This window comes from Phyllobates terribilis, unplaced genomic scaffold (genome assembly GCF_046119375.1).
Source record: "Phyllobates terribilis strain yellow unplaced genomic scaffold, ASM4611937v1 Scaffold_9__5_contigs__length_417890890, whole genome shotgun sequence".
Taxonomy (NCBI): Eukaryota; Metazoa; Chordata; class Amphibia; order Anura; family Dendrobatidae; genus Phyllobates; species Phyllobates terribilis.
The window spans coordinates 346,243,143-346,268,752 of NW_027362769.1; the positions used below are offsets into that span (position 1 = coordinate 346,243,143).

General features: G+C 47.8%; 2 protein-coding genes across 5 annotated transcripts in view; one reads left to right on the top strand and one right to left on the bottom strand.

The window, feature by feature from the left end:
* Positions 1 to 5,967, top strand: part of TSR3 (TSR3 ribosome maturation factor) — a 14,115-nt gene extending 8,148 nt beyond the window's left edge. For 2 of the 3 annotated variants that reach the window (XM_073648087.1, XM_073648088.1), the window contains exons 7-8: positions 4,363 to 4,426; positions 4,772 to 5,965. In XM_073648087.1, the coding sequence (XP_073504188.1) occupies positions 4,363 to 4,426; positions 4,772 to 4,991 (284 nt within the window). In that variant the 3' untranslated portion in view covers positions 4,992 to 5,965. Of the gene's footprint in view, positions 1 to 4,362; positions 4,427 to 4,771 lie in introns of all 3 variants that reach the window. The other variant, XM_073648089.1, reaches the window with a different exon arrangement.
* A 3,075-nt stretch (positions 5,968 to 9,042) lies between these two features.
* Positions 9,043 to 25,610, bottom strand: part of BAIAP3 (BAI1 associated protein 3) — a 395,244-nt gene continuing 378,676 nt past the window's right edge. Inside the window, exons 29-32 of one of the 2 annotated variants that reach the window (XM_073648093.1) lie at positions 13,372 to 13,492; positions 13,076 to 13,199; positions 11,142 to 11,347; positions 9,043 to 10,428 (exon numbers count right to left, since the gene is read on the bottom strand). In XM_073648093.1, the coding sequence (XP_073504194.1) occupies positions 10,328 to 10,428; positions 11,142 to 11,347; positions 13,076 to 13,199; positions 13,372 to 13,492 (552 nt within the window). In that variant the 3' untranslated portion in view covers positions 9,043 to 10,327. The remainder of the gene's footprint in view (positions 10,429 to 11,141; positions 11,348 to 13,075; positions 13,200 to 13,371; positions 13,493 to 25,610) is intronic. The other variant, XM_073648091.1, reaches the window with a different exon arrangement.

A 25,610-nucleotide genomic window follows, 5' to 3' on the forward strand; every position in this document is an offset into this window, starting at 1 on the left:
GCGGCTCCGTATCCTGTGTGGGGGGGGGGAGGCGGCTCCGTATCCTGTGTGTGGGGGGGGGGGGAGGCGGCTCCGTATCCTGTGTGGGGGGGGGGGGGGGGGGGAGGCGGCTCCGTATCCTGTGTGTGTGTGTGGGGGGGAGGCGGCTCCGTATCCTGTGTGTGTGTGTGTGTGTGTGTGTGTGTGTGTGTGTGTGGGGGGGGTGGTGCGGCTCCGTATCCTGTGTGGGGGGGGGGGAGGCGGCTCCGTATCCTGTGTGTGTGTGTGTGTGTGGGGGGGGTGCGGCTCTGTATCCTGTGTGTGGGGGGGGGGGGGGAGGAGGCGGCTCCGTATCGTGTGTGTGTGTGGGGGGGGGGCGGCTCCGTATCCTGTGTGTGTGTGTGTGTGTGTGTGTGTGTGTGTGTGTGGGGGGGGGGGGGGGTGGTGCGGCTCCGTATCCTGTGTGTGTGTGTGTGGCGCGGTGCATCTCCGTATCCTGTGTGTGTGTGTGGGGGGGGGGGAGGCGGCTCCGTATCCTGTGTGGGGGGGGAGGAGGCGGCTCCGTATCCTGTGTGGGGGGGGGGGGGAGGAGGCGGCTCCGTATCCTCTGTGTGTGTGTGTGTGTGTGTGTGTGTGGGGGGGGGGGAGGCGGCTCCGTATCCTGTGTGTGTGGGGGGGGGGGGTGGTGCGGCTCCGTATCCTGTGTGTGTGTGGGGGGGGAGGCGGCTCCGTGTCCTGTGTGTGTGTGTGTGTGTGGGGTGCGGCTCTGTATCCTGTGTGGGGGGGGGAGGAGGAGGCGGCTCCGTATCCTGTGTGGGGGGGGGGAGGAGGCGGCTCCGTATACTGTGTGTGTGTGTGGCGGGGTGCATCTCCGTATCCTGTGTGTGTGTGGGGGGGGGGGGGGGCGGCTCCGTATCCTGTGTGTGTGTGTGGCGGGGTGCATCTCCGTATCCTGTGTGTGTGTGTGTGTGTGGGGGGGGGTGCGGCTCTGTATCCTGTGGGGGGAGTGCGGCTCTGTATCCTGGGGGGGGGGTGCGGCTCTGTATCCTGGGGGGGGGGTGCAGCTCTGTATCCTGGGGGGGGAGGGGGGGTGCGGCGCCGTATCCTGGGGGGGGGGAGGGGGGGTGCGGCGCCGTATCCTGGGGGGGGGGGGGTGTGCGGCCCTGCGTCTTGGGGGGTGGTGCGTGCCTCTGTATCCTTGGGGGGGGTGCGGCCCTGCGTCTGGGGGTGGTGCGTGGCTCTGTATCCTGGGGGGGGTGCAGCTCCGTATCCTGGGGGGGGGGGTGCGGCTCTGTATCCTGGGGGGGGTGCGGCTCTGTATCCTGGGGGGGGGTGCGGCTCTGTATCCTGGGGGGGGGGGTGCGGCTCTGTATCCTGGGGGGGGGGTGCGGCTCTGTATCCTGGGGGGGGGTGCGGCTCTGTATCCTGGGGGGGGGGGGGTGCGGCTCTGTATCCTGGGGGGGGGGTGCGGCTCCGTATCCTGTGGGGGGGGGGGGGGGGGGAGGCGGCTCCGTATCCTGTGTGTGTGTGTGGCGCGGTGCATCTCCGTATCCTGTGTGTGTGTGTGTGTGGGGGGGGGTGCGGCTCTGTATCCTGGGGGTAGGGGGGGGGCGGCTCCGTATCCTGTGTGGGGGGGGAGGCGGCTCCGTATCCTGTGTGGGGGGGGGAGGGGGCGGCTCCGTATCCTGTGTGTGTGGGGGGGGGGAGGCGGCTCCGTATCCTGTGTGGGGGGGGGGGAGGAGGCGGCTCCGTATCCTGTGTGTGTGTGTGGGGGGGGGAGGCGGCTCCGTATCCTGTGTGTGTGTGGGGGGTGGAGGCGGCTCCGTATCCTGTGTGTGTGTGGGGGGGGGGGGGGAAGGCGGCTCCGTATACTGTGTGTGTGTGTGTGTGGCGGGGTGCATCTCCGTATCCTGTGTGGGGGGGGTGCATCTCCGTATCCTTTGTGTGTGTGGCGGGGTGCATCTCCGTATCCTGTGTGTGTGTGGGGGGGTGCGGCTCTGTATCCTGTGGGGGGGGTGCGGCTCTGTATCCTGGGGGGGGGGTGCGGCTCTGTATCCTGGGGGGGGGGCGGCTCTGTATCTTGGGGGGGGGGGGAGGGGGGGTGCGGCGCCGTATCCTGGGGGGGGGGTGCGGCCCTGCTTCTGGGGGTGGTGCGTGGCTCTGTATCCTGGGGGGGGGTGCGGCCCTGCGTCTGGGGGTGGTGCGTGGCTCTGTATCCTGGGGGGGGGGTGCGGCTCTGTATCCTGGGGGGGGGGTGCGGCTCTGTATCCTGGGGGGGGGGTGCGGCTCTGTATCCTGGGGGGGGGTGCGGCTCTTTATCCTGTGGAGGGGGGGTGCGGCTCTGTATCCTGTGGAGGGGGGGGTGCGGCTCTGTATCCTGTGGAGGGGGGGGTGCGGCTCTGTATCCTGTGGAGGGGGGGTGCGGCTCTGTATCCTGTGGAGGGGGGGTGCGGCTCTGTATCCTGTGGAGGGGGGGTGCGGCTCTGTATCCTGGGGGGGGGGGTGCGGCTCTGTATCCTGGGGGGGGGGTGCGGCTCTGTATCCTGGGGGGGGGGTGCGGCTCTGTATCCTGTGGAGGGGGGGGTGCGGCTCTGTATCCTGTGGAGGGGGGGGTGCGGCTCTGTATTCTGTGGAGGGGGGGTGCGGCTCTGTATCCTGGGGGGGGGTGCGGCTCTGTATCCTGGGGGGGGGGTGCGGCTGCGGCTCTGTATCCTGGGGGGTTGGGGGTGCGGCTCTGTATCCTGGGGGGGGTGCAGCCCTGCATCTGGTGCGTGGCTCTGTATCCTGGGGGGGGGGTGCGGCCCTGCGTCTGGGGGTGGTGCGTGGCTCTGTATCCTGGGGGGGGGGTGCAGCTCCGTATCCTGGGGGGGGGGGGGTGCGGCCCTGCGTCTGGGGGTGGTGCGGCTCTGTATCTGGTGGTGCAAGTAATTTTATTTATTTTAATTTTGAAAAGGTCTTTTAATTATAAAAAAAAAAATACTTAAAGGATTTTCCTATTTTGTAAGGTGATATATATCACTGGGAAAGACCATTGCCTTGGGACCACCCCCCAATTCTGAGAATGAAGTGGGTGCAGAGCTGATGTATAACGTTTGCTCCGCACAAAGGCCCCCGGCTGTTCCACCTTCATTTTTAGGATTTGTGGGGGGGACCCTCGTCAGTCATAAAACAGAGCCTGTCCTATTTTTGTATTTGAAGGGGTGTTGAAAACTGATATTACTATTTTTTTTTATTATAATTTTTATTAATTTATTGATAAAATATATATATATATTTTTTTTTACAGAAGGCAGCCCAAAATCAGCTGATCTCCAAAGACCATGTTCTCTGAGCCCAGAAAACTCCACCTGACCACTGTCTTAACTGTCTTAAACTTTAGTGAGAAAATGAATGGCCGACCATGTAATGCATGTACAGTTTGTGGCATAGAAGGGTCTGCGAGCTGTAACCCCTCTATATGATTTCGATAGACCCTAATAGTGCATACGGACAGGGGGTTGTCATGATGGCAAAATGACTTTTACCCTTTCAGGACCGCACCATTATTCTTTTTTGCGCTGTTTCTTTTTTCCCCTCCTTTTTCTAAGACCCATAACTTTTTTTTGTTTTTTTGTTCTGGTGATGAACCTTTATGAAGTGTTGTTTTTTTGTTTCTTTGTTTTTTTTTGCGTGGCGAGTTGTAGGTTTTTTCGGTACTTACCACCTTTGATCACTTTTTATTGAATTTTTTTTGGAAGTAGAGCTGTGACTGAAAAATGGTAATTCTGTTTCCTTTTTTTCCCTTTACCAAATGGATTAACTTGGTTAATGTTTTATTTTTTTATTTTCTGATGGGGAAAAGGGAAATGATTCAAATTTTTAAAAAAAATATATATATTTCATAAATAAATTTATAATATAAATCAATTTTGATAATATATTTTTTTACATTTGTTACTTAGGGGACTTGACCTTGCTTGTGCTATGTATTGCAATAGTATTACAGCATGTAGCAAAAATAATGGTCTCTTATGAGGCCCAACGATTGGTTAATAAGATGGCGGCAATAGGGGCGTTTAGAAGGGCCCCTGCATGCCATGGTAATATATCAGCGCCTGTGACGTTAGTTAGCATTAAGGCAGTAAGGAAACCTCGTCAGTGATTGAGAGAGGCAGGTGCTGGCTGTATGATACAGCCGGCACCTGTACAGTGCAGGCTCAGCTCCTGAACACGCGCCATACGCTCACAGCCTGTGTAATGACATACATGTTCTTCATGGTGTGAGAAGAAGTTATTAGGGGGCTTATCATGGAGTATGGGTATGTGTTTTATTACAAAAACAATAGGCTTAAGGAATATATTTCTCAAAATAATTTTTTCATTTTTTTTTTTTTTTTTTTCCAGACCCATTTGATGTTGATTCTGGCAGAGAATTCTCAAATCTCAATAGAGTCATCTGTTCCAATAGGTAATATTTGTGATTAATTTTTTGGGGGGCACATTTAATTAAAAAAAAAATTGGAGAATTTTTCCACTTTAACCAATCAGATTCCAGTTTTAAAAATGTTCACAGGCCCTTATGTAAAATAAAAGTATAAAATAAATTAAGCGTGCAGATTTTTTTGTAATCAGTGACATGGATCTGCAGCGGAGCTGTAGACACAAAACGGTAGAAGTATGATGAAAACGATCTGTAGAGTTGCTGCATTTTTTTATTTTTTATTTCATGGTTGTGGAGGTGGAAATGGCTTCAATTTCGATTTTAGCGATATTACAATTTTCAGTTGGCGACTATCTTATATCTTGAAATCAGATTCACCGAAGATGAGGAGGAGGAGGAGGAGGAGGAAGAGTCTGATGAGGATGAAAAGGAGGAAAGTGGAGAGGGAGCAAAAGGAAGTGATGAAGGCTCTGGAGAAGAAAGTGAGAAGAAGGAGAAGGATGAGGAGGAGGAGGATGATGAGGATGATGGTGCAGCAGCCTCTAGTAAACCTGTTGTTTGGAAAGGAGTCAAAAAGAGACTCAGGGACTGAGCTGTGACACCCAGGATCATCACATCCCACCCCGAGGACTGTATGACATCATGTATGTATAGGATTTTGTACAGAAAATGTCTGAAAATTAAAATTAATTTATAGTTTCATTCATTGTCCTGCATCAGGGATTGGCGAAATATACAAGCACCTTTATCCCGACAATATCTGCAGGGGTAAGTACCTGCGTTAAAGAGGGACGGTGGCATTTTAACCACTTAAGTGCCACTGTCAATCTCTGATTTCATCATTTAGGTGGAACGATTGCATCACGTGATCATTCCAAAGACCACCACCCTTCCCCTCTTTGATTCGGACATGGGGGGCCGATGGGTCGCCGCCATGTTTTGCACATCCATGAAGCTCCCAGGGCCTCACAGAACATTGACATTTCTCCTATATATTGCTGTTTATGCAGTATATAGTTCAGGTTCAAGTCCTGTAAGGAAAATAATAAAGAAGTCAAGAAAAAATGTTTAAAAAATAATAATTTATATAAAAACTTGAATCACCACCTGAAATTAAGAAAAAACAAACCATTTATTTGTGATTTATACTCTAATAGTTGATGATTTAAGCATTATACTGACTCATTTGCATCAACCATTTAGGAAAATCACACAAAGATAGTATTTGCATAATAATTTGGAACGCTGTGTATAAAGTCTTATTTTTTTATGTTTGAGACAAGTTGTTCCGAAGTCATTTATTTTACTATATAATATACTGAAAAATTGAAAAAAAAAATCCAAGTGAGGTGAAATGGTAAAAAAATAAAAATTGCTATTTTTATGGAATTCATTTTGTGGCAAAAATTACCTGGCAACATTATTCTTCAACTAAAATAATACTAAAACTATATATATATATATTCAAAGTTCTAATTTCGTGTATGTATGTATGTATATATATATATACACACACTGCTCAAAAAAATAAAGGGAACACTCAAATAACACATCCTAGATCTGAATGAATGAAATATTCTCATTGAATACTTTGTTCTGTACAAAGTTGAATGTACTGACACCAAAATCACACAAAAATCATCAATGGAAATCAAATTTATTAACCAATGGAGACCTGGATTTGGAGTCACCCCCAAAATTAAAGTGGAAAAACACACTACAGGCTGATCCAACTTTGATGTAATGTCCTTAAAACAAGTCAAAATGAGGCTCAGTATTGTGTGTGGCCTCCACGTGCCTGTATGACCTCCCTACAACGCCTGGGCATGCTCCTGATGAGGTTGCGGATGGTCTCCTGTGGGATCTCCTCCCAGACCTGGACTAAAGCATCCGCCAACTCCTGGACAGTCTGTGGTGCAGCGTGACGTTGGTGGATGGAGCGAGACAAGATGTCCCAGATGTGCTCAATCGGATTCAGGTCTGGGGAACGGGCAGGCCAGTCCATTGCTTCAATGCCTTCATCTTGCAGGAGCTGCTGACACACTCCAGCCACATGAGGTCTGGCATTGTCCTGCATTAGGAGGAAACCAGGGCCAACCGCACCAGCATATGGTCTCACAAGGGGTCTGAGGATCTCATCTTGGTACCTAATGGCAGTCAGGCTACCTCTGGCGAGCACATGGAGGGCTGTGCGGCCCTCCAAAGAAATGCCACCCCACACCATTACTGACCCACTGCCAAACCGGTCATGCTGAAGGATGTTGCAGGCAGCAGATCGCTCTCCACGGCGTCTCCAGACTCTGTCCCGTCTGTCACATGTGCTCAGTGTGAACCTGCTTTCATCTGTGAAGAGCACAGGGTGCCAGTGGTGACTTTGCCAATCCTGGTGTTCTGTGGCAAATGCCAAGCGTCCAGTACGGTGTTGGGCTGTGAGCACAACCCTCATCTGTGGACGTCGGGCCCTAATACCACCCTCATGGAGTCGGTTTCTAACTGTTTGTGCAGACACATGCACATTTGTGGCCTGCTGGAGGTCATTTTGCAGGGCTCTAGCAGTGCTCCTCCTGTTCCTCCTTGCACAAAGGCGGAGGTAGCGGTCCTGCTGCTGGGTTGTTGCCCTCCTACGGCCCCCTCCATGTCTCTTGGTGTACTGGCCTATCTCCTGATAGCGCCTCCAGCCTCTGGACACTACGCTGACAGATACAGCAAACCTTCTTGCCACAGCTCGCATTGATGTGCCATCCTGGATGAGGTGCACTACCTGAGCAACTTCTGTGGGTTGTAGAGTCCGTCTCAGGCTACCACGACTGTGAAAGCACACCCAACATTCAAAAGTGACCAAATCTTCAGGTTGAAAGCATTGGTACCGAGATGTGGTCTGTGGTCCCCACCTGCAGAACCACTCCTTTATTGAGGGTTTAATTTCCATCTATTGTCTATTCCATTTGCACAACAGCATGTGAAATTGATTGTCAATCAGTGTTGCTTCCTAAGTGGACAGTTTGATTTCACAGAAGTTTGATTTACTTGGAGTTATATTCTGTTGTTTGTCTTCCCTTTATATTTTTGAGCAGTGTATATTAGTATATGATTTGTAGTATAATGGACAATTGGAGACGAAGTCTTCGGTTATTTCACATTTTATTAATTCAATGTAAAATACAAATATAAAACATTTGAATCCCACATGTAAAATGTACGTCGTCATACAGATCTCTGGAAACATTAGTGTTTAGACATATTCTACATTCAACTTACAGCAAGACCCCAGATACTGGACCAAGAGATGGTCAGCGAGTGTGTGCCACGTAACCAGGGCCACGGCCCGTGATGTATAAATCACCAGCGCGTCACCGTTACATCACAAGTGGATTATTCCTGCCACAGAGCTGGACAACTACAGATTCAGAAAAGCTCATCTGTGTGGAATAGGACCTTACATTTCCAATAAAAACACTAAGGAAACTGTACAAGCCACTTACGTGTAATTTTTTTTTTCTTTTCATTTTAGCAGCAAAACAAAATACAAACATGGCGTCTATTGCGGGGAAATTCTGGTGCCAGTTTATGGACTGGTAGGAAAGACTGATCAGCTTAGAGCGGATATACCCTGGAACCTGTATAGAGAATGTAGGGACTGTACCTGCTCTGCAGTGATGTTGTGGAGAGCGCGGTAAGTGATGTCCACCCATAAACATCTCTCCTTGGTGCACTGATTACTTTCCTAATATTTTTTCTAGGGATCAAAGATTTGTTTTTCTGAAACGGCTCAAAAAAATCTGCTGTTTAAAATATTTTGCTACCTCCACCAGGGGGCGCTTACTGTCTACATTGAACTCAATAATATCCCTGTACGCCAAAAGTTTCTAAGCTCCCCCTAGTGGTTGCTGGTGGGTTCACTTTTAAAGCAGATCTGTCTCCTTATTTCACAATGGAAAGTGCATATATTACTAAATGGATATCTGAGACCCAATGAGGCTAGTGTACTTACTTAGACAATGTATATAAGAATGGCTGTATGATACTTTGAAAGTTTTCCTGACTAATTGTAAAATGATGTAACAACCCATTTTCCCAGGTATCATATTCTTACCCAAGAACAGAAGAGATCCATCAATTAAGATTAAGTACAATTAATTAATCAAAATATAAAAAAATACATTAAAATAAGTATATAAGGGAATGCTTCAAAAAAGGGACACACAATACACCGCCATAGAATATGAAGTGATTCAATGGGTACATAGCATAGTGTCAAAATAAAGGGTGACATTATTATTACAGACCCAATGTCTATTAAAAAAGTACTATAATTCCCCTCTAAGATGCCTGCCTGGACCATAGATCACCCTCCACAGCCGTGCCCAAGATGTAATATATATAGAGGGTGATACGATCACCTAATGCTGCAATGATCACACCAGAGCACAGGGAATACCAGAGCACAGGCGTTTTGTCCCTTAACCCCGACGCTCGTTTCACCACGCTTCTTCTGGGGGCAGCCGTAAGTACTTTTTTAATAGACATTGGGTCTGTAACAATAACGTCACCCTTTATTTTGACACTATCCTATGTACCTAATTGATCACTTCATATTCTATGCCAGGCGTATTGTGTGTCTCTTTTTTTGAGGCATTTCCTTACATCCTTTATTTTTTTATATATATTTTGATTAATAAACTAATTGTATTTTATATTAATTTATGGATCTCTTCTGTTTTTGGGTAAGAATATGATACCTGGGGAAATGGGTTGTCACATAATTTATTGAAGTGCCATGCTTTAACATATATGAGCTGTGTCTGGACTCCTGAAATGCTCACTGTAACTTGAGGATTATGCTTAGGTTCTGATGTGGATTTTCAGAGTAAATACACCAGCCTCAACAGGTCTGGGGGATCCATTTATTAATGTAGGAAATTTCTATTTAATCTAGAGATTTGAAGCAGACTGTAAGGAAAATGGAGCTTCAACTGCTAGAACATTTCGCTACATTTCCTGTGAGAATACAAAGTTTCCTGCAGCTACTTCGCACCATTGATAAGAATAGCTTTTCGTGTTGAAACTAGGAAACTTATGGTCTAAATTTAACGCTGTTGTCCTGTAACTGTATCACAGTGATGGTGTTATACATTGCATTTCACGGCTTAGGAAGCTTTTGCATGCAAGATTTTTGCACTTTTAGGCCGTGTAAATCGGACCGAGATTGGAACGCAGTTCACGGACTGGCCCGCGGCTCTACCTACCAGAGCGGCACAGCTTCATGTATTTCTAGGCAGCTGTCACGCTCAGGTCAGGAGAGCCGCCAGCCAGTCCGAGCACCGCCTTTCAATCTCTGTCAAATTTAAAAGACTGAAGTTGTGTGCAAAAGTTTGGGCACCCCGGATCAAATTTTACTTTGCCCTTTCCAGTAAAAGGCTGGAGAAATATCTATTTTCTGATTCCAGGAGTGTAAAGTAACTCTGGGGAACGTTCTCAATTTTCTGTCCCTGTCTGCACTGAACTCGTATTCTATGGATTGTACAATCCAGCAGGTGGCGCTAAGCCCTTTGCTATGTTTTATGCCAATTATTGGATATTGATGGATCCCAGAATTTCCTCTGTATAGAAGTAAGATAAAAGATCTTTTTACCTGGTCGGTGAGACAGAAATCAATTCCATGATACACCGGTTGTTACAATATTCATTTAACACTTAATATTCAAAACTTCAGTTCTCAAAAACGGACTAAAAACTTTACAAACAATAGAGATTAACAAAGAAAAAAAAGTCAAAGTTTAAATAAGTTTCATCTTTTCCCTTCCAAAGGGGCTTTTTTTTTTGACACAATACAGCACAACTGTGTTGTCTCCCCCTGGCAGACAAGGGGTTAAAATATTTACATTATTTTTTAATTTTTTTTTTTTTTTTTACATTATAAATAGCATTTTAGTCGTCTTCCATAAACTTCTCCAGTTCCCGAAGTTTCTTCACAAAGTCTTGCGCTTCTTTGTCCATTCTGCCGTCCAGCATCTTCAGTATTGACTTCACTGGAACAGAGGAAACAAATGAAAAATGTATAAATTCAAAGGAAATTTGGGGAAAGTTTAAGAAAACTGACCGACCAATCGGAGAGCAGCACTTATTTAGTAAAATTGCTCATCTAAAGTAAAACCCCCTTTAAAATAGATTTTTCCAAGATGGAAATGTATCATCTATTCATTTCTGAATGCTGAGGGTCCCACCAATTACTAGAACTGGGCCACGAATCCTCGTTGCTGGAAATGACGGAAACCACCAAACACATCGCCTCCCACCCTAAATAAGCCGTTGTTCAACTATAAGCATGTCTTGTGATTTTGATTGATATGGACCCAGTGGATTTATTCGGGTTTCTTTTTTTAATGTGACGGATCATCCTTTAGCTAGGCCATAGGTCTTGGACCGTTGACGGTCTGACTCTCGGAATCCTCGCCAATCAGCTGGTTCAAGGAGCTGTGGCGCTCATTCTTCGGTGACGCTCCCTATTCGGTGGCTCTCATTATTTGGTGGCACTCACACTTTTTGTAGTGGCTATTTTGGGTGTTGCAGCCATGTCCCATTGATGTAACTGAAAGGCTATTCATCCATTCAAATAAGTGTACTCTTATTCCAATGCCCAAAGTGGTGACCTACCGGTAACACACTGTAACCCTCCCCTCCAGTTTTGGTAAAGTGGTGGGAAGCCCCTTTAATTATGATTCTCAGTTTTGTATCACATTACCATTGGCCATAGGTCTGGTCAGCTTCAGGACGGTGGGCTGGACGTTCTTCACACCACCAGTAATATGAGGCCGATTTAATCCGTAGATGACATTCATGGGCTGAACCGCCTCGCCGGCGAAGTCATTAGTGGAGAGCCAGTCGTGGTCCATGACTGTAAAGACAATGCAGGCAGCCTTCCTCCGGCACTGCTCTGATGACACTGAGCTGTGGAAGATAGGGCAGTGTGTTATGGGCGCACGGCTTATGTCAGAGCATCATCAAGTGGGAACTTCCCAAAGAACATACAACAGAGCAGTATCTGCGGGGGATGTGCATGTTCTCTGTGTATTTGCACAGGTTTACCATTGGCGCTCCACTTTCCTTCCAAACGCCAATAGCGATATTTTTGGTCAGTGTGCACACAGTGGAAAAAACTGCAGCATATGGTCCATCTTAAGGACAAGAATAATGCAGCCCATGGAGCTACATGAGGAACCAGTCATAGCCGTCATTTGTGGTCATGATTGGCCCGATTATTACATAGGCCGTCTGACTCCGGCTTTATACAGTATTTGTAAAATGGGATTTGTAAATCAGACCATCCATTTAACTTTCTTCTTATTAAGTTAATACTAGATTGTGTGTGTGATAAGTTTTTAGGTTGTTAGTCCCTGAGGATCAAATACATGATGGGTACAACAATGACCTCAAAAATAACCATCCCTAGAGAAGCCCCGATTATGGAAGTCCATAGGTGTCAAATCTGGGGTAAACCACATAGGACGTGCCGCATGGTTCAATAAGTGTCTGCAGACGGGCGGACATACATGCCCGTGCAGCCGATTCAGTTGGGAAGGAGCCATAGAGAAAAAATCTGTGACTAAAAATTACAATGTCCTGGGTTGTTTCTTAGGAAGGAAGGGGGTACAATGCAGTATCCGGAGTAGATTCTCCTCCAAATTGTTTTTCTTTTAGCTTAGTCTTACCCAGGATTCAAACTCAGAACCCCTAGCATGGCAGGCAGAAGCATTAAAGGGAAACTGTAGCATTGGAAAAAGTTTTTTACCTGCAGATATAGGGTCAATCTGCAGATAAATTGCGTTGCAATGCTGCCCGGCCGCCTTACTGAAAGTGCAGCAACCGGGGGGGAGAAAATGAACTTATTTCATCTAGAGAGCCGCCGGCTTTCAGTCATGGGGGCGTGGACAAAGCAGCTATAGTCACTGCTCACTATACTGTATACCATGCTGTGACCAGCAGCTGTAAGCACGCCCCTGAATATTGATTGATAGCTCGGTCTCCAGGACATCTATGTAGAGTGAGCTGTTGAAAGTGCCAGGGTGTGCTTACAGCCACCGCTCTCAGTATAGTGATTGGTGACTGCAGCTGCTCTGTGCACGCCCCTATGACTGAAAGCCGGCGGCTCTCAGGAGGAGATAAGTTCATTTTCTCCCCCCCGGTAGCTGCACTTTCCGTAAGGCGGCCGGGCAACATTGTAACTCTGTTTATCTGCAGATTAACCCTATATCTGCTTATCTAGTGGTAAATAGCGTTTTCCGAGCTGTCAGGTTCCCTCTAAGGGTAGGTTCACACAAGAGTATTTTCAGTCCGAGTGCTATCCGTGAAAAAATAGACCAATGTTATTCAACTGGGCTGTTCAGATGATCGTGTTTTCATTAGAAAAAAGGTAGAAAAAAAGGTGATAAATAAGTCAGAGTTTTTGGCTTTTAAACTATGAATGTGGAAAGGGGAAGACCAAAAAACTGCCTAGTCTGAACAAGTGCATCACAAAAATATCATTGTGTATCTGCATGTGTGTATTTTATATGCTTGTATGTGATGTGCGCCTAATGTGAATATGTATGTAAATGTGTGACACAGGGTCCTTAGCTGTTAGTGTCCTTCCCTATCTACAGGCCCAGACCTTAAAAAAGAAAATGTACATATACTCACAAGTAAAAGAGTTCATCATACACCGGGTGTAAAGTTTTGGCTTTAACTTGTGTCCGTTGTCCTTTCACCATCGGGAACACATGATGTGGACAGAGCTCAATGATGACGAAGGGATCACTAAGACCTGTAGAATAAGAAAACTCCATTTATATCCCGTCTAGACAGTCCTCTACTGGTCCATGTACAGACAGAGGTCAGAGCTGTATTGATTTCCATAGCTCATAAAGAATAGATAAAACAAACAGGAGTACTCCAGACGGATTTGAGTACTCACTTCATATGTTTATGTTCCTCACCGTTTGCGTCTAGTGCGATAAGATCGGCAGCGTGCAGCACCTCCACGTACAGCTTCTGCTCCGAGGTCTCGTAATAGCACTTGACACTAATTCTTCCGTATTTACTGTGCTCGGCTGATCTCTGAAAAACACATTCACTGGGTCACATTCATGGTGTTCATTCCACTAGAGCAGGGATGTCAAACTCCAACACACAGAGGGCCAAAATAAAAAACTTGGACAAAGTCGCAAGCCAACCAGTATACAGTATAATGGGCCCCACATAGTCCTCTATACAGTATAATGGGCCCCACATAGTCCTCCATACAGAATAATGGGCCCCACATAGTCCTCCATGCAGAATAATGGGCCCACATAGTCCTCCATACAGAATAATGGGCACCACATAGTCCTCCATACAGAATAATAGGCCCACATAGTCCTCCATACAGAATAATGGGCCCCACATAGTTCTCCATGCAGAATAATGGGCCCCACATAGTTCTCCATGCAGAATAATGGGCCCCACATAGTCCTCCATGCAGAATAATGGGCCCCACATAGTCCTCCATGCAGAATAATGGGCCCCACATAGTCCTCCATGCAGAATAATGGCCCCACATAGTCCTCCATACAGTATAATAGGCCCCACATAGTCCTCTATACAGTATAATGGGCCCACGTAGTCCTCCATACAAGTATAATGGGCCCCATTGTCAGGGTAAAAAAAAAAGAATATATATATATTTTCTCCACTTTTATACTTTTATACGCTTTGCTTATGTACTAACCACCATTTTGTGTCTTATAACAATAAGCTTTCCTTGCTACGTGTTACTTAGATCAAAACTTATGCTAAGATGGCGCCAGTATCAGCCAAGCACCTGTTTCAGAGAAATGAAACCAAAACATCAACTGATTGTTGTCTGCCCAGAGACTGAGTTAAGGAGTCGTGGACCAATCAGGAGTGGCTGGATACTAGACATTTATGGCTTACCCCGCCCCGTACAATCCATTTATGGCTTACCCCGCCCCGAACACTCTCTTTCCCCTCCCCATTACGTAGTGTATTTAAGTTTGTGCATGCGGAAATAAAGACAGAACATTGCTGAGATCGTGGCTTGCCAGTAGCTTTCTGAGCATGCTCTGAGTTTGAACCAGCTTGTTGTCTGACTCATTCTTTGAATGGTTGACCCATGCTCATAGCCTTAATTTGGAGTGACTGGAGGACGAGTGGAATGTCGCTCCGACCCCGACAAATGGTGCCCAACGTGGGGCGTGGCTAGCGGTATGCCGCCCTCTCGGACCCATATTGCTGACTTCCCTGGTGGTGACCGCGGCGGCTGAATTTGAGGCCTGATCAACCTCCATTGAACACGGTAAGTTGAGATATATTTTATATGTTTCACTTGCCTGTGTGTCAGCCGCAGCTGTTCCTGTGGGATTGTCAGGTTGGATCTGGGTGGGTGACCGGTCGAGTGGTGAGACCTTGGGCGTCCCGCACCACGTCCTGAACAAGCAACTGTGAGACCGAGTGACGTCGCATGCCTGCGCGTTCTCGTGTGCACACCACCTCCTCCTCCCCCGGTCACTGTACTTTTCTTAGATAGTTGCCTCCCGTGACTGATAGTCGATTCCAAGCCATCCTTGAATTGAAGTGTAAGGGAGAAAGAATCTGTGACGAATTGAGGAGTGCTCTTTGTCTACCACAGAGACTGCTGTAAAGTTAAGGTTAGGAAAGGAGATAGATTGAGGTGTCTCTCTATCTCATCAGTGTATTGAGGTGTGCTCTACACTGACGGTTAGGAAAGGAGATAGATTGAGGTGTCTCTCTATCTCATCAGTGTATTGAGGTGTGCTCTACACTGACGGGTGGTGACCTGTAATCAGGGTGCCGTGGTGAGTCGCACTGTAGTCGCCATTCACGGTTAGGAAAGGAGATAGATTGAGGTGTCTCTCTATCTCACCAGTGTATTGAGGAGTGCTCTACACTGACCGGTGGCGACCTGTCGGCTGCACCAGTGATCTGAGTCGACAGATCATTGCATTCTATAAGAAAATGTTGCGTATGTTCAAATCTGAAAGGCTTCACAAATTGCCGGATGGTGCAGTGGGAGTCATCCAATTAGTAGAATCACGGGAAGGCAAGAAGGCTGTTAAGAATGTTAGGAATTTGTATAAAATGATAAGGCTACCCAGTACGGGCAGACTCCAGCCTTCAGTGTGGAAAGAATACGTTATACAAAATAAAGGGATGTTGAGTGATCAAGGACTCCTGCACCAGGCTCAAGCACATCTTAGAGTAGCGAATGAGTTAAAGGTTGAGGGCTGGAAAGAAGTAGATGGTGCGGGGGGGACAGAGAATGCCGAGCCTTTGTTCGGATACATGAAAGCTGCAGAATGTGATTTGTTATGTGACCCTAAATTGGCCGTAACCCCGTTGATGCCTGTCACTACACCGAGCCCTCAGCCACCACCCTATAATGGCGCCGACGCCAAATCATCGGAAGGATGGACGTGTCGTATGTGTGGAGAGCAGAACCCGCCCTGGGCGGAGTTCTGCTGTGTCTGTGGGGCGGGCCGCCCATGGCACGATGCCCAGCCTGCCTCCAAGAACAATCCCACTCCAACTCCTCCCTCCAACGGCCATCTTACTACACCTTTTACTTGTTGTGGGAGGCCCGGAAAGCCCCAATCCGGCCTATATCCACTACTAGATCCGTCCGGTGCTCATTACCAGCCGCCAGCACGGGTGGAAAAGCCCGCAGTCCCAGAGCACCCATCTGAAACTAATGTGATACCCTCTACTCCAGTCCACGATGCTGAGGCGCTCCCTCTGTTCCCCATAGGGGTCGCCCATAATCCTGGGGATATCCTCCTCAACTCCTCAGAATTTCAGGCCAGACTGCTCTCCCTCCGCCAACATACTGTTACTCAAGACGATATGGAGCCAGATGAGGGATGGGCTCAAGATACTCCAGCCCCCCCCCCCTTTATCCCATACGTCTCCTATGGCATCCTCCACCCCACATCCATTACCCATACTCCGGCCCTTGCTCCAAGCAACTGCTGAAAGAACACCACCCCCCAGCCCCTCAGAAGTCTGGGACCCCTGCCGCTCCCGGAATCTAGTAGACCCATCAGGACGCCCTGTTACTCTGTCAATAGGCTATGGTGACATCCTTACACATCGGGTGGGGGCCATAGTCAACCCTGCAAACACCCGTATGAGCCATGTTGGAGGATTGGCTCGTAAAATTGCCCTTGCTGCTGGTTCCACTCTGGCTGCAGAATGCCAGGCTCACTTAGCCGAAAACGGAGAGCTTTCAAAAGGCCAGACCTTAGTCATCCGTGCGGGTAGACTGCCCGCTGATGTTATCATACATGCAGTGGGTCCTATTTATGACCCCCAGAACCCCGAAGAGTCACATTCCACTCTCACATCTACCATCCGTTCAGTACTCCTTCATGCAGGAAAATTGAGTCATCAGGATATGCCCAGACGCACTTTAGCGATACCACTTATATCTTCTGGAATTTTCGGCTACCCACTCGGGCCGTGCATGGAGGAACACGTACTAGCCCTCAAGGAAGGCATGGAGACTCTCCCCCATGGATTGGACTCAATACGCATTGTATGTGTCCGTAGTCCAGCAGTTCATGCTGCTATGCCTTTGGCCCTTAAGCTACTAGTGGCAACCTCCTCCCCCAACACCGATACCTAATGCGGTTCTGTTGCCTGAAGAATCCTCCCTAACTGCCACCCCAAACACCACCAAGGAACATGCGACGCTGCCCGGTCCTCAACAAGTTCCTGGACCTTTAGGGATGATCAAATATCAACCCTTTACCCCAGTACAAGTAGACACTCTGGTCTCAAAGCTTCCTGATCCCGATAAATCTCCCATGCAGTATGCTAGACGCTTGGACACAACCAGAGCCATTTATGGTGCAACCTGGGCTGATTTGGCAGGTATCACATCTGTGAAGGCCAAGGAATATTTCTTGCCTACTATCGAAAAGGCCATGGATTCCACAAAAGCAGGATCCCTTAGTACGTATGAATCCGGCCTAGAATACATGAAACAGTTAAAAGCCTGGGCTCAGGATCGCTTGTCAGATCAAGCTGGGTCTGTACAAGATGTTCAACAAGACCCTGATGAATCTGTGGAAAGATATGCTGCAAGACTCAGCATGCATTTTGAGGATCTCGGATACAGTCCTCACGTCAAGACGCAGGCCGCCCTGTTGGTTCAGGCCCTAGTAGATGGCCTACAAGACGCCCTCAGAGATGAGGTTCTGAGGGTACGCCCCGAGATCCGTTCTTCTTCTTTTAACGACGCGGTGGACTTTGTCAAAGCTTTCCAAAAAGCCATGCTAAAAATGGAAAAGGATACTAAGCCAAAGAAGAAAGCCGCTCCTGCCATGGTATATCATGCTCAAGAGAGCTACCCACCCCCTGGCAACCAACATGGAATCAAGTGGGTAATGGTTAAAGGCACAGGTGATGATACTCCTCCCACATATAGAAAACAAGACAGAAGAAATGACAGGGGGCCACCTAGAGACAAGAGACAATCTCGTGATTCTGAAGGACGCATACTGTGTTGGGAATGTGGTAGCCCTAATCACATTCTCAGAGACTGTCCAACCCGCAGACAGTACCATGACCGCTCGTTTCATGACGGTCCACACAACCATGGACCTTCCCGTGAACCATCTCACCCACGCCAATGACGGCCCGGTCAACCAGTGTCCACTTTCCCGGCTACGCACCCCACGGCCGCCTGTGGGACTGTCACTTTACAGGTGGACCATCAACCATTAAAGTTCCTGGTGGACACTGGGGCGGCCACATCTGTCATTTCTTCCACACAACTCCCTCCCTCGGTATCCCTATCACCGGATACCCTCACCTGTGTTGGGGTGGAAGGCCAACATACTTCCTCCCCGCTCACAGTCCCTGTGTCTGCAGGACCATTCACTGGAGTACTCACAAGATTCTTGGTCTCAGAAACTTGCCCCGTTAATTTGTTGGGAGCCGATCTCTTAGAGCGGATGAAGGCAACTATTACCTTCGGAAGCCATGGTATGGAGCTTCTTCTGCGAGATCCTCATTCCGAACAAGGGACTGAAGATCGCTGCGTTCTCAAAGCCTTCCCTCTCATGATGATGACCATACAACCTCACACTCTTCTTGATACCTCACAGTTCCCTCACTCTCTGTGGTCCAGCGGGCCAGAGGACGTTGGCCTCCTGCAGGTTCCCCCGGTCCAAGTACACCTCAAGCCTGGACACAGGTACCCACGGTTGCCACAATACCCCCTCAAGGCGGCACAAGAACAAAGCTTGGGTACCCAAATCGCTTCCCTCCTGGAGTCAGGAGTCCTTGTTAGATGTGTATCTCCATGCAATACACCACTCTTTCCTGTAAAGAAGAAAACCGCTCCGGGAGAGCCTCCAAGATACTGGTTGGTTCAGGATCTCAGAGCCGTCAATGCAGCTACCATTTTAGAAACTCCAGTAGTACCCAACCCAAACACCCTCTTGTCTCAGGTGCCTCCAACGGCCACCTTGTTTACGGTGTTAGATCTGGCCAACGCCTTCTTCAGTATACCCTTGCATGAAGATTCGTGGTTTCTTTTTGCCTTTACCTTTCAAGGAGCACAGCTTACATGGACCAGGACTCCACAAGGAGCCCAGAACTCTCCTAACCAATTCATTCATTCTATGAAGTCTATTCTGGAGCCATGGGTTCAAGAGAACCCTCAGGTCACTCTTCTACAATATGTGGATGATCTTTTACTCTGCGGCACTGAAGAGAATTTGCCAGAGATGTCAACATCCCTTCTCTGGTTTCTTCACTCAGCTAACTGTAAGGTCTCGAAAGGCAAAGTCCAATGGTGTCTGCCCAAGGTCATTTTTCTCGGACATTGTATATCACAAGGTGCTAGACATCTGACTGAAGAAAGAAAACAAGCCATCATGCATATCACCTTCCCAACCACCTACTCCGCTATGCAGACTTTCCTTGGCCTCATCACTTACTGCAGGCAATGGATCCCGGATGCCTCAAAGCTTATGCAACCCCTGTATGACTGTCTTAAGGACGAAGGCTCCGTCTGGCTTCATGCTGAAGATCCACGTGTCTCTCACCAACGCAGACTATGTTTTGACTGCCTTAAACAGGCTGTTGTCTCTGCTCCGGCCTTGGGCTTACCAGACTATACTCAGCCATTTCACCTCTTTGTCTCTGAATCGGAAGGTCATGCCTCTGGAGTTCTAGCACAACGCTATGATCATAAGTATCGGCCTTTAGGCTACTACTCAGCCCGCCTGGACCCTGTCGCTCGAACTGCCCCCACGTGCCTTAAGGCGGTCCACGCTGCTCACATCCTCCTTGACAATTCAGCTGATATCGTCCTTGGACATGATCTAGTTATACAGGCTGGCCATGATCTCTCGGCTGTTCTGCAACAAACATCTCCGAAACATCTAACCAACCAAAGACACCTGCGGCTGCAGTGTTCCCTATTGTTGCCCTCCAATATAACATTTACCAGATGTCTGACTATCAACCCTGCCACTTTGCTTCCACCTTCTAGGGGGGAAGATGAACAGGGTGAAGGTCCATTGGTGGAACCTCATGATTGTATAAAAATTTTGCAGGAAGAGACTTCTGCTCCAGAGAATATGGTGGCACATCCGCTCGCACACCCTGCCTTGCATCTATGGACTGATGGATCCCGTTTCGCAGACCCTCAAGGGAAGTTCCACACGGGATATGCTGTCACAACAGACCTAACAGTCCTCAAGGCTGAAGCTCTACCACCATACATGTCTGCACAAGAAGCTGAACTTGTAGCTCTCACAGAAGACTGCCATCTGGCAGCTGGAACAACGGCAAACATATATACCGATTCTAGGTATGGACATGGAATTTGCAATGATTTTGGACTCTTGTGGAAGTCTAGAGGATTCATCACAGCTGCAGGTACACCAGTGAAACATGCCTCATGGATTAAGGCCCTAATGAAGGCCCTGGAACTACCCATTCAGGTTGCTGTTATCAAGGTCAAGGCTCATGGAAGACTAGATTCCAGGGAAGCCAGGGGCAACCACCTAGCTGACCAAGCAGCCAAGACTGCAGCAGTGGAGAATGTGTCATCAAAGTGGCAGGAAAAGGAAGAAGAGATGGGGAGACCCTGCAAACCGTAGCTGTGGCGCTCACTAGAGCAAGGGCCAAAGAACAGCCGGCGGAAGACCATACAAGTCCAGCGGAGACACGCGTGGAATCCAGGGGGGTCAGGATGCCTGAAGAAAAATTGTGTGAGGAACAAAGGAAGACCCCCACTGAAGAAGTCAAGCAATGGAAAGCGGCAGGAGCCGTGCTGGCAGGTCGCAAAGATTTAAAGATCGACTCAGCTCTTTATCAAGTGGACGGAAAACCTTGCTTGCCCAGGCGCATGTACTCAGCCGTGGCAGCATGGGCTCACGGGCCTACACACAGAGGAAAGAATCAAGCCTTGGCATGTATCAAGAAACTGTACTTTGCACCCGGAATCTCTTCCACTGTGACTGCATACTCAAAATCCTGCTCTGTCTGCGCTACCTGCAACCCAACGTGTACGGCACGGGTCCCTCTCCAACACCTGGCTAAACCAGACTACCTTTGGCAGAGAATACAAGTCGACCATATCCAAATGCCTAAAGCAGGAAAATATGAGTACGTTTTGGTAGCCGTGGATATGTTCTCAGCCTGGCCCGAGGCCTACCCAGTTGTCAACATGACTGCTAAAGTCACAGCCAAGAAACTGATCACTGAAATTGCCTGCAGATTTGGAGTTCCCCAAGTCATAGAATCGGATCAAGGACCAGCTTTCACAGCAAATATCTACAAAGAACTTTGGAACATGTTGGGAACAGATTTGGGCCTCCACACTCCATACCATCCTGCCAGTTCAGGCAAAGTGGAAAGGATGAATTCCACACTCAAGACCCAGCTCTTTAAAATGACCCAAGATCATCTCCTCCCCTGGCCCGACCTACTCCCTATAGTATTGTATCATATCAGACACACCCCACAAGCTAAACATGGGCTAACTCCCTATGAAATTTTGTTTGGGACCCCACCTAAAATAGGAGAAATTAGGCCCCAAGAGTTGTCTGAAACACATGATAGAGTAGTAAAATTTGTGATTGCTCTGTCTAAAGAATTGACTAACACCCGCTCTACAGTATCTGCTTCTCTCCCAGAATCCACAGGTGATGCGGTACATGATTTCACCCCAGGCGACCTGGTGTACGTAAAGAAGTTTGTCCGGAGGGACTGTCTCCAACCCAGATTTGAGGGCCCCTACACTGTGATCCTGACTACTCCTACAGCTCTGAAGCTTGAGGGCAAGAGCACCTGGATTCACGCCTCCCACTGCAAGAGAGACAGAACGAGCCTATAAAAGATGACTACCTTCTTCTATATCCTTTCCATATGCTTACTGTCTGTCCCAGGGTGGACAGCTACCACATTTTGGGTAGATACTCACGCAAAAATCCAGACGTATCGATTTGATTACTGTGACATAGTGGATTGTGCAGGAATGACATGGTACTGGTATAATGCTTGTGCCCGAGGAACGTTTTATCTCTGTGTAACCCGTCCAGGAAACGAAAATTGCTATTATTGGTCAGATGTGGGGTGGAATACGGGAGATACTGACTGGGAATACAAACCAAAGGAAGACGTAAACAGGAAGGACCGAGAAGGGAGATCTCTATTAACCCGAATGACCCTGAGCACTGGATTTATAGATAAGGTACAGTGGCCACGTAGACCAAAATGTTCATGGGAAAAAGACTGCTTCCCTTTATATCTGAATCTGGAGAACCCTCAAACAGGAGATTTGGGGAAATATGTTTTGAGTAGCTACAATGGTGCTATAAACCCTGGTCAAGGAATAATAGAGCTAAAAGATATACAAACAAAACCTACACCAGCCCCTTTGAACACAAGTCAATCTAGCGAAGGTGTTATGCTGCAAAAAATTTTAAACGAGGTCATTCCCATCCCAGGGCTTGGGTGGGAAGAAGTTTTCTCCATAGAAACCCAGGTAAATCCCCATAAAAATCTATGGTTAGAATGGGTACGGTACAATGTTAGAGCCCAGAACATATCCGTAAGTTGCGTGGCCTGTGCAGCCGCCAATACTCATCTGTACACCCATGCTTTCCCAGCTGACCATAATAGTACCCTCTGCTTATTAAAGTTGCTGAAAAATAAAGTAGACGATAGCTCTTGTCCTGAATACATTCCCCTGGTTAGCTCCAAGGCAAAAATTCGGACCCCAGGTGAAGTAACAATAACCAAAGATAATTATACATGCTATTCCCCTGACAACTCTACCGGTCGTTCTTTAGGAATTTTCAAAGATAGTTTCTGTCAGACTAATGAGACTGTGGACACTGATCTACTAAGCAGTCATTCCAGATATATATATGATAGTTATTGGCTCTGTGGGGATGGACGACTCAGACCCAGGCTTCCCACCACCTGGACCGGACAGTGCACCCTAGTAAAATTAGCCATGCAATTCAGAATCCTGCCCTGGAACCCGGAAACAACTCCTGAACTGACCAGGAAAAAGAGAAGTCTGGAACAGCTGCATATGAGCTATGCAGAAGACCCGAAGGTCTATATAGACTCTATAGGAGTCCCTAGGGGGGTCCCAGATGAGTACAAGGCCCAGAATCAAGTAGTTGCTGGATTTCTATCTCTCATCCCGGCTATACAGATCAATAGGAATGTAGATTGGATAAACTATGTCTATTACACTGAACAGAGATTTATAAATTACAGCAGAGATGCCTTCCAGGGCATAGTTGAGGAACTAGGGCCCAATACAAGGATGACTCTTCAAAATAGATTGGCAATAGATATGATTCTTGCTGAGAAAGGTGGAGTATGTGGGATGATAGGGGAAGAATGTTGCACATACATTCCCCAGAACTCTGGAGTGAATGGGAAAACCGTGGAAGCTCTTCGAAGGATAACAAGTCTGGCAGAGGAAGTGAAGGCGAATGCGGGGGTAGATACCTCCTTCTTCTCAGGTTGGTTGGGAGGGCTCAAGGGATTCTTCCAGCAAGCTTGTCTAGTGATAGGAGGTCTATTAGTATTGGGCCTGGTGGTCCTATGCTGCATAGTCCCCTTATACAGGAAAGCTATAAACAATGCTGTTACAACCTCCGGGACCTTTTTGAATCAAGAAACCACATCTCTGTTACATGATGATACCAGTAAGGAAGACATGGAGAAATACACTCCTTTAAACAAGCCTGACCAGACCCCCCATGACAGAGTCCAATTGAGAGATTTAGTTTAGGGTCAGTTGGGAGAACTCCATGTGTCATTTAGGGTAGGGCTCAATTGTTTGGGGGCGTCCCATAAGGGGGCAGCTTCTAAAATAATTGGGTGAAGAAATCCACCTCCCCTCTCCCCACACATGGACAGTCTCAAAGGCCCCGAAGCAAGGGAAAGCTTAGTGTTTAGGGGGGAATGTCAGGGTAAAAAAAAAAGAATATATATATATTTTCTCCACTTTTATACTTTTATACGCTTTGCTTATGTACTAACCACCATTTTGTGTCTTATAACAATAAGCTTTCCTTGCTACGTGTTACTTAGATCAAAACTTATGCTAAGATGGCGCCAGTATCAGCCAAGCACCTGTTTCAGAGAAATGAAACCAAAACATCAACTGATTGTTGTCTGCCCAGAGACTGAGTTAAGGAGTCGTGGACCAATCAGGAGTGGCTGGATACTAGACATTTATGGCTTACCCCGCCCCGAACAATCCATTTATGGCTTACCCCGCCCCGAACACTCTCTTTCCCCTCCCCATTACGTAGTGTATTTAAGTTTGTGCATGCGGAAATAAAGACAGAACATTGCTGAGATCGTGGCTTGCCAGTAGCCTTCTGAGCATGCTCTGAGTTTGAACCAGCTTGTTGTCTGACTCATTCTTTGAATGGTTGACCCATGCTCATAGCCTTAATTTGGAGTGACTGGAGGACGAGTGGAATGTCGCTACGACCCCGACACCATGTAGTCCTCCATACAGTATAATGGGCCCCACGTAGTCCTCCATACAAGTATAATGGGTCCCACGTAGTCCTCCATGAAAAATAATGGGCCCCACATAGTCCTCCATACAGAATGATGGGCCCACATAGTCCTAGATGCAGAATAACGAGCCCCACATAGTCCTCCATGCGGAATAATGGGCCCCACATAGTTCTCCATGCAGAATAATGGGCTCCACGTAGTTCTCTATGCAGAATAATGGGCCCCACATAGTTCTCCATGCAGAATAATGGGCTCCACATAGTTCTCTATGCAGAATAATGGGCCCCACATAGTTCTCTATGCAGAATAATGGGCCCCACATAGTCCTCCATGCAGAATAATGGGCCCCACATAGTTCTCCATGCAGAATAATGGGCTCCACATAGTTCTCTATGCAGAATAATGGGCCCCACATAGTCCTGAATGCAGGATAATGGGCCCCACATATTCCCCCATACAGAATAATGACCCCACATAGTCCTCCATACAGAATAATGGGCCCCACATATTCCTACATGCAGAATAATGGGCCCTACATATTCCTCCATGCAGAATAATGGGCCCTACACAGTCCTCCATACAGCATAATGGGCCCTACACAGTCCTCCATACAGTATAATGGGCCCCACATAGTCCTCCATACAAAATAATGGAATCACATAGTCCTCCATACAAAATAATGGGCCCCAAATAGTCCTCCATACAGTATAATGTCCCCACATAGTCCTCCATATAGAATAATGGGCCCCACATAGTCCTCCATACAGTACAATGGGCCCCACATAGTCCTCCATACAGTACAATGGGCCCCACATAGTCCTCCATACAGAATAATGGGCCCCACGTAGTCCTCCATGCAGAATAATGGCCCCACATAGGGATGGTGGTTCTGGTGTCGTGGGCCAAATAAAACCACCCTGTGTGCCAGATTTGGCCCACGGGCCAGAGTGTGCACTAGAGCATACCAAAGTTAAGATTGTGCTCCTGTATTCTGGTAGCAATAATTTATCACCTCTCCACAGTAATAGGTGATAAGTTCTAGATTAGTAGAGGTCCGACTACGAAGACCTTCACCGATGGCCAGAAGGGGGCACTTTTGTCTACTATTTCAATAGGGTGGCAGTGTGCATGCATAAAGAGT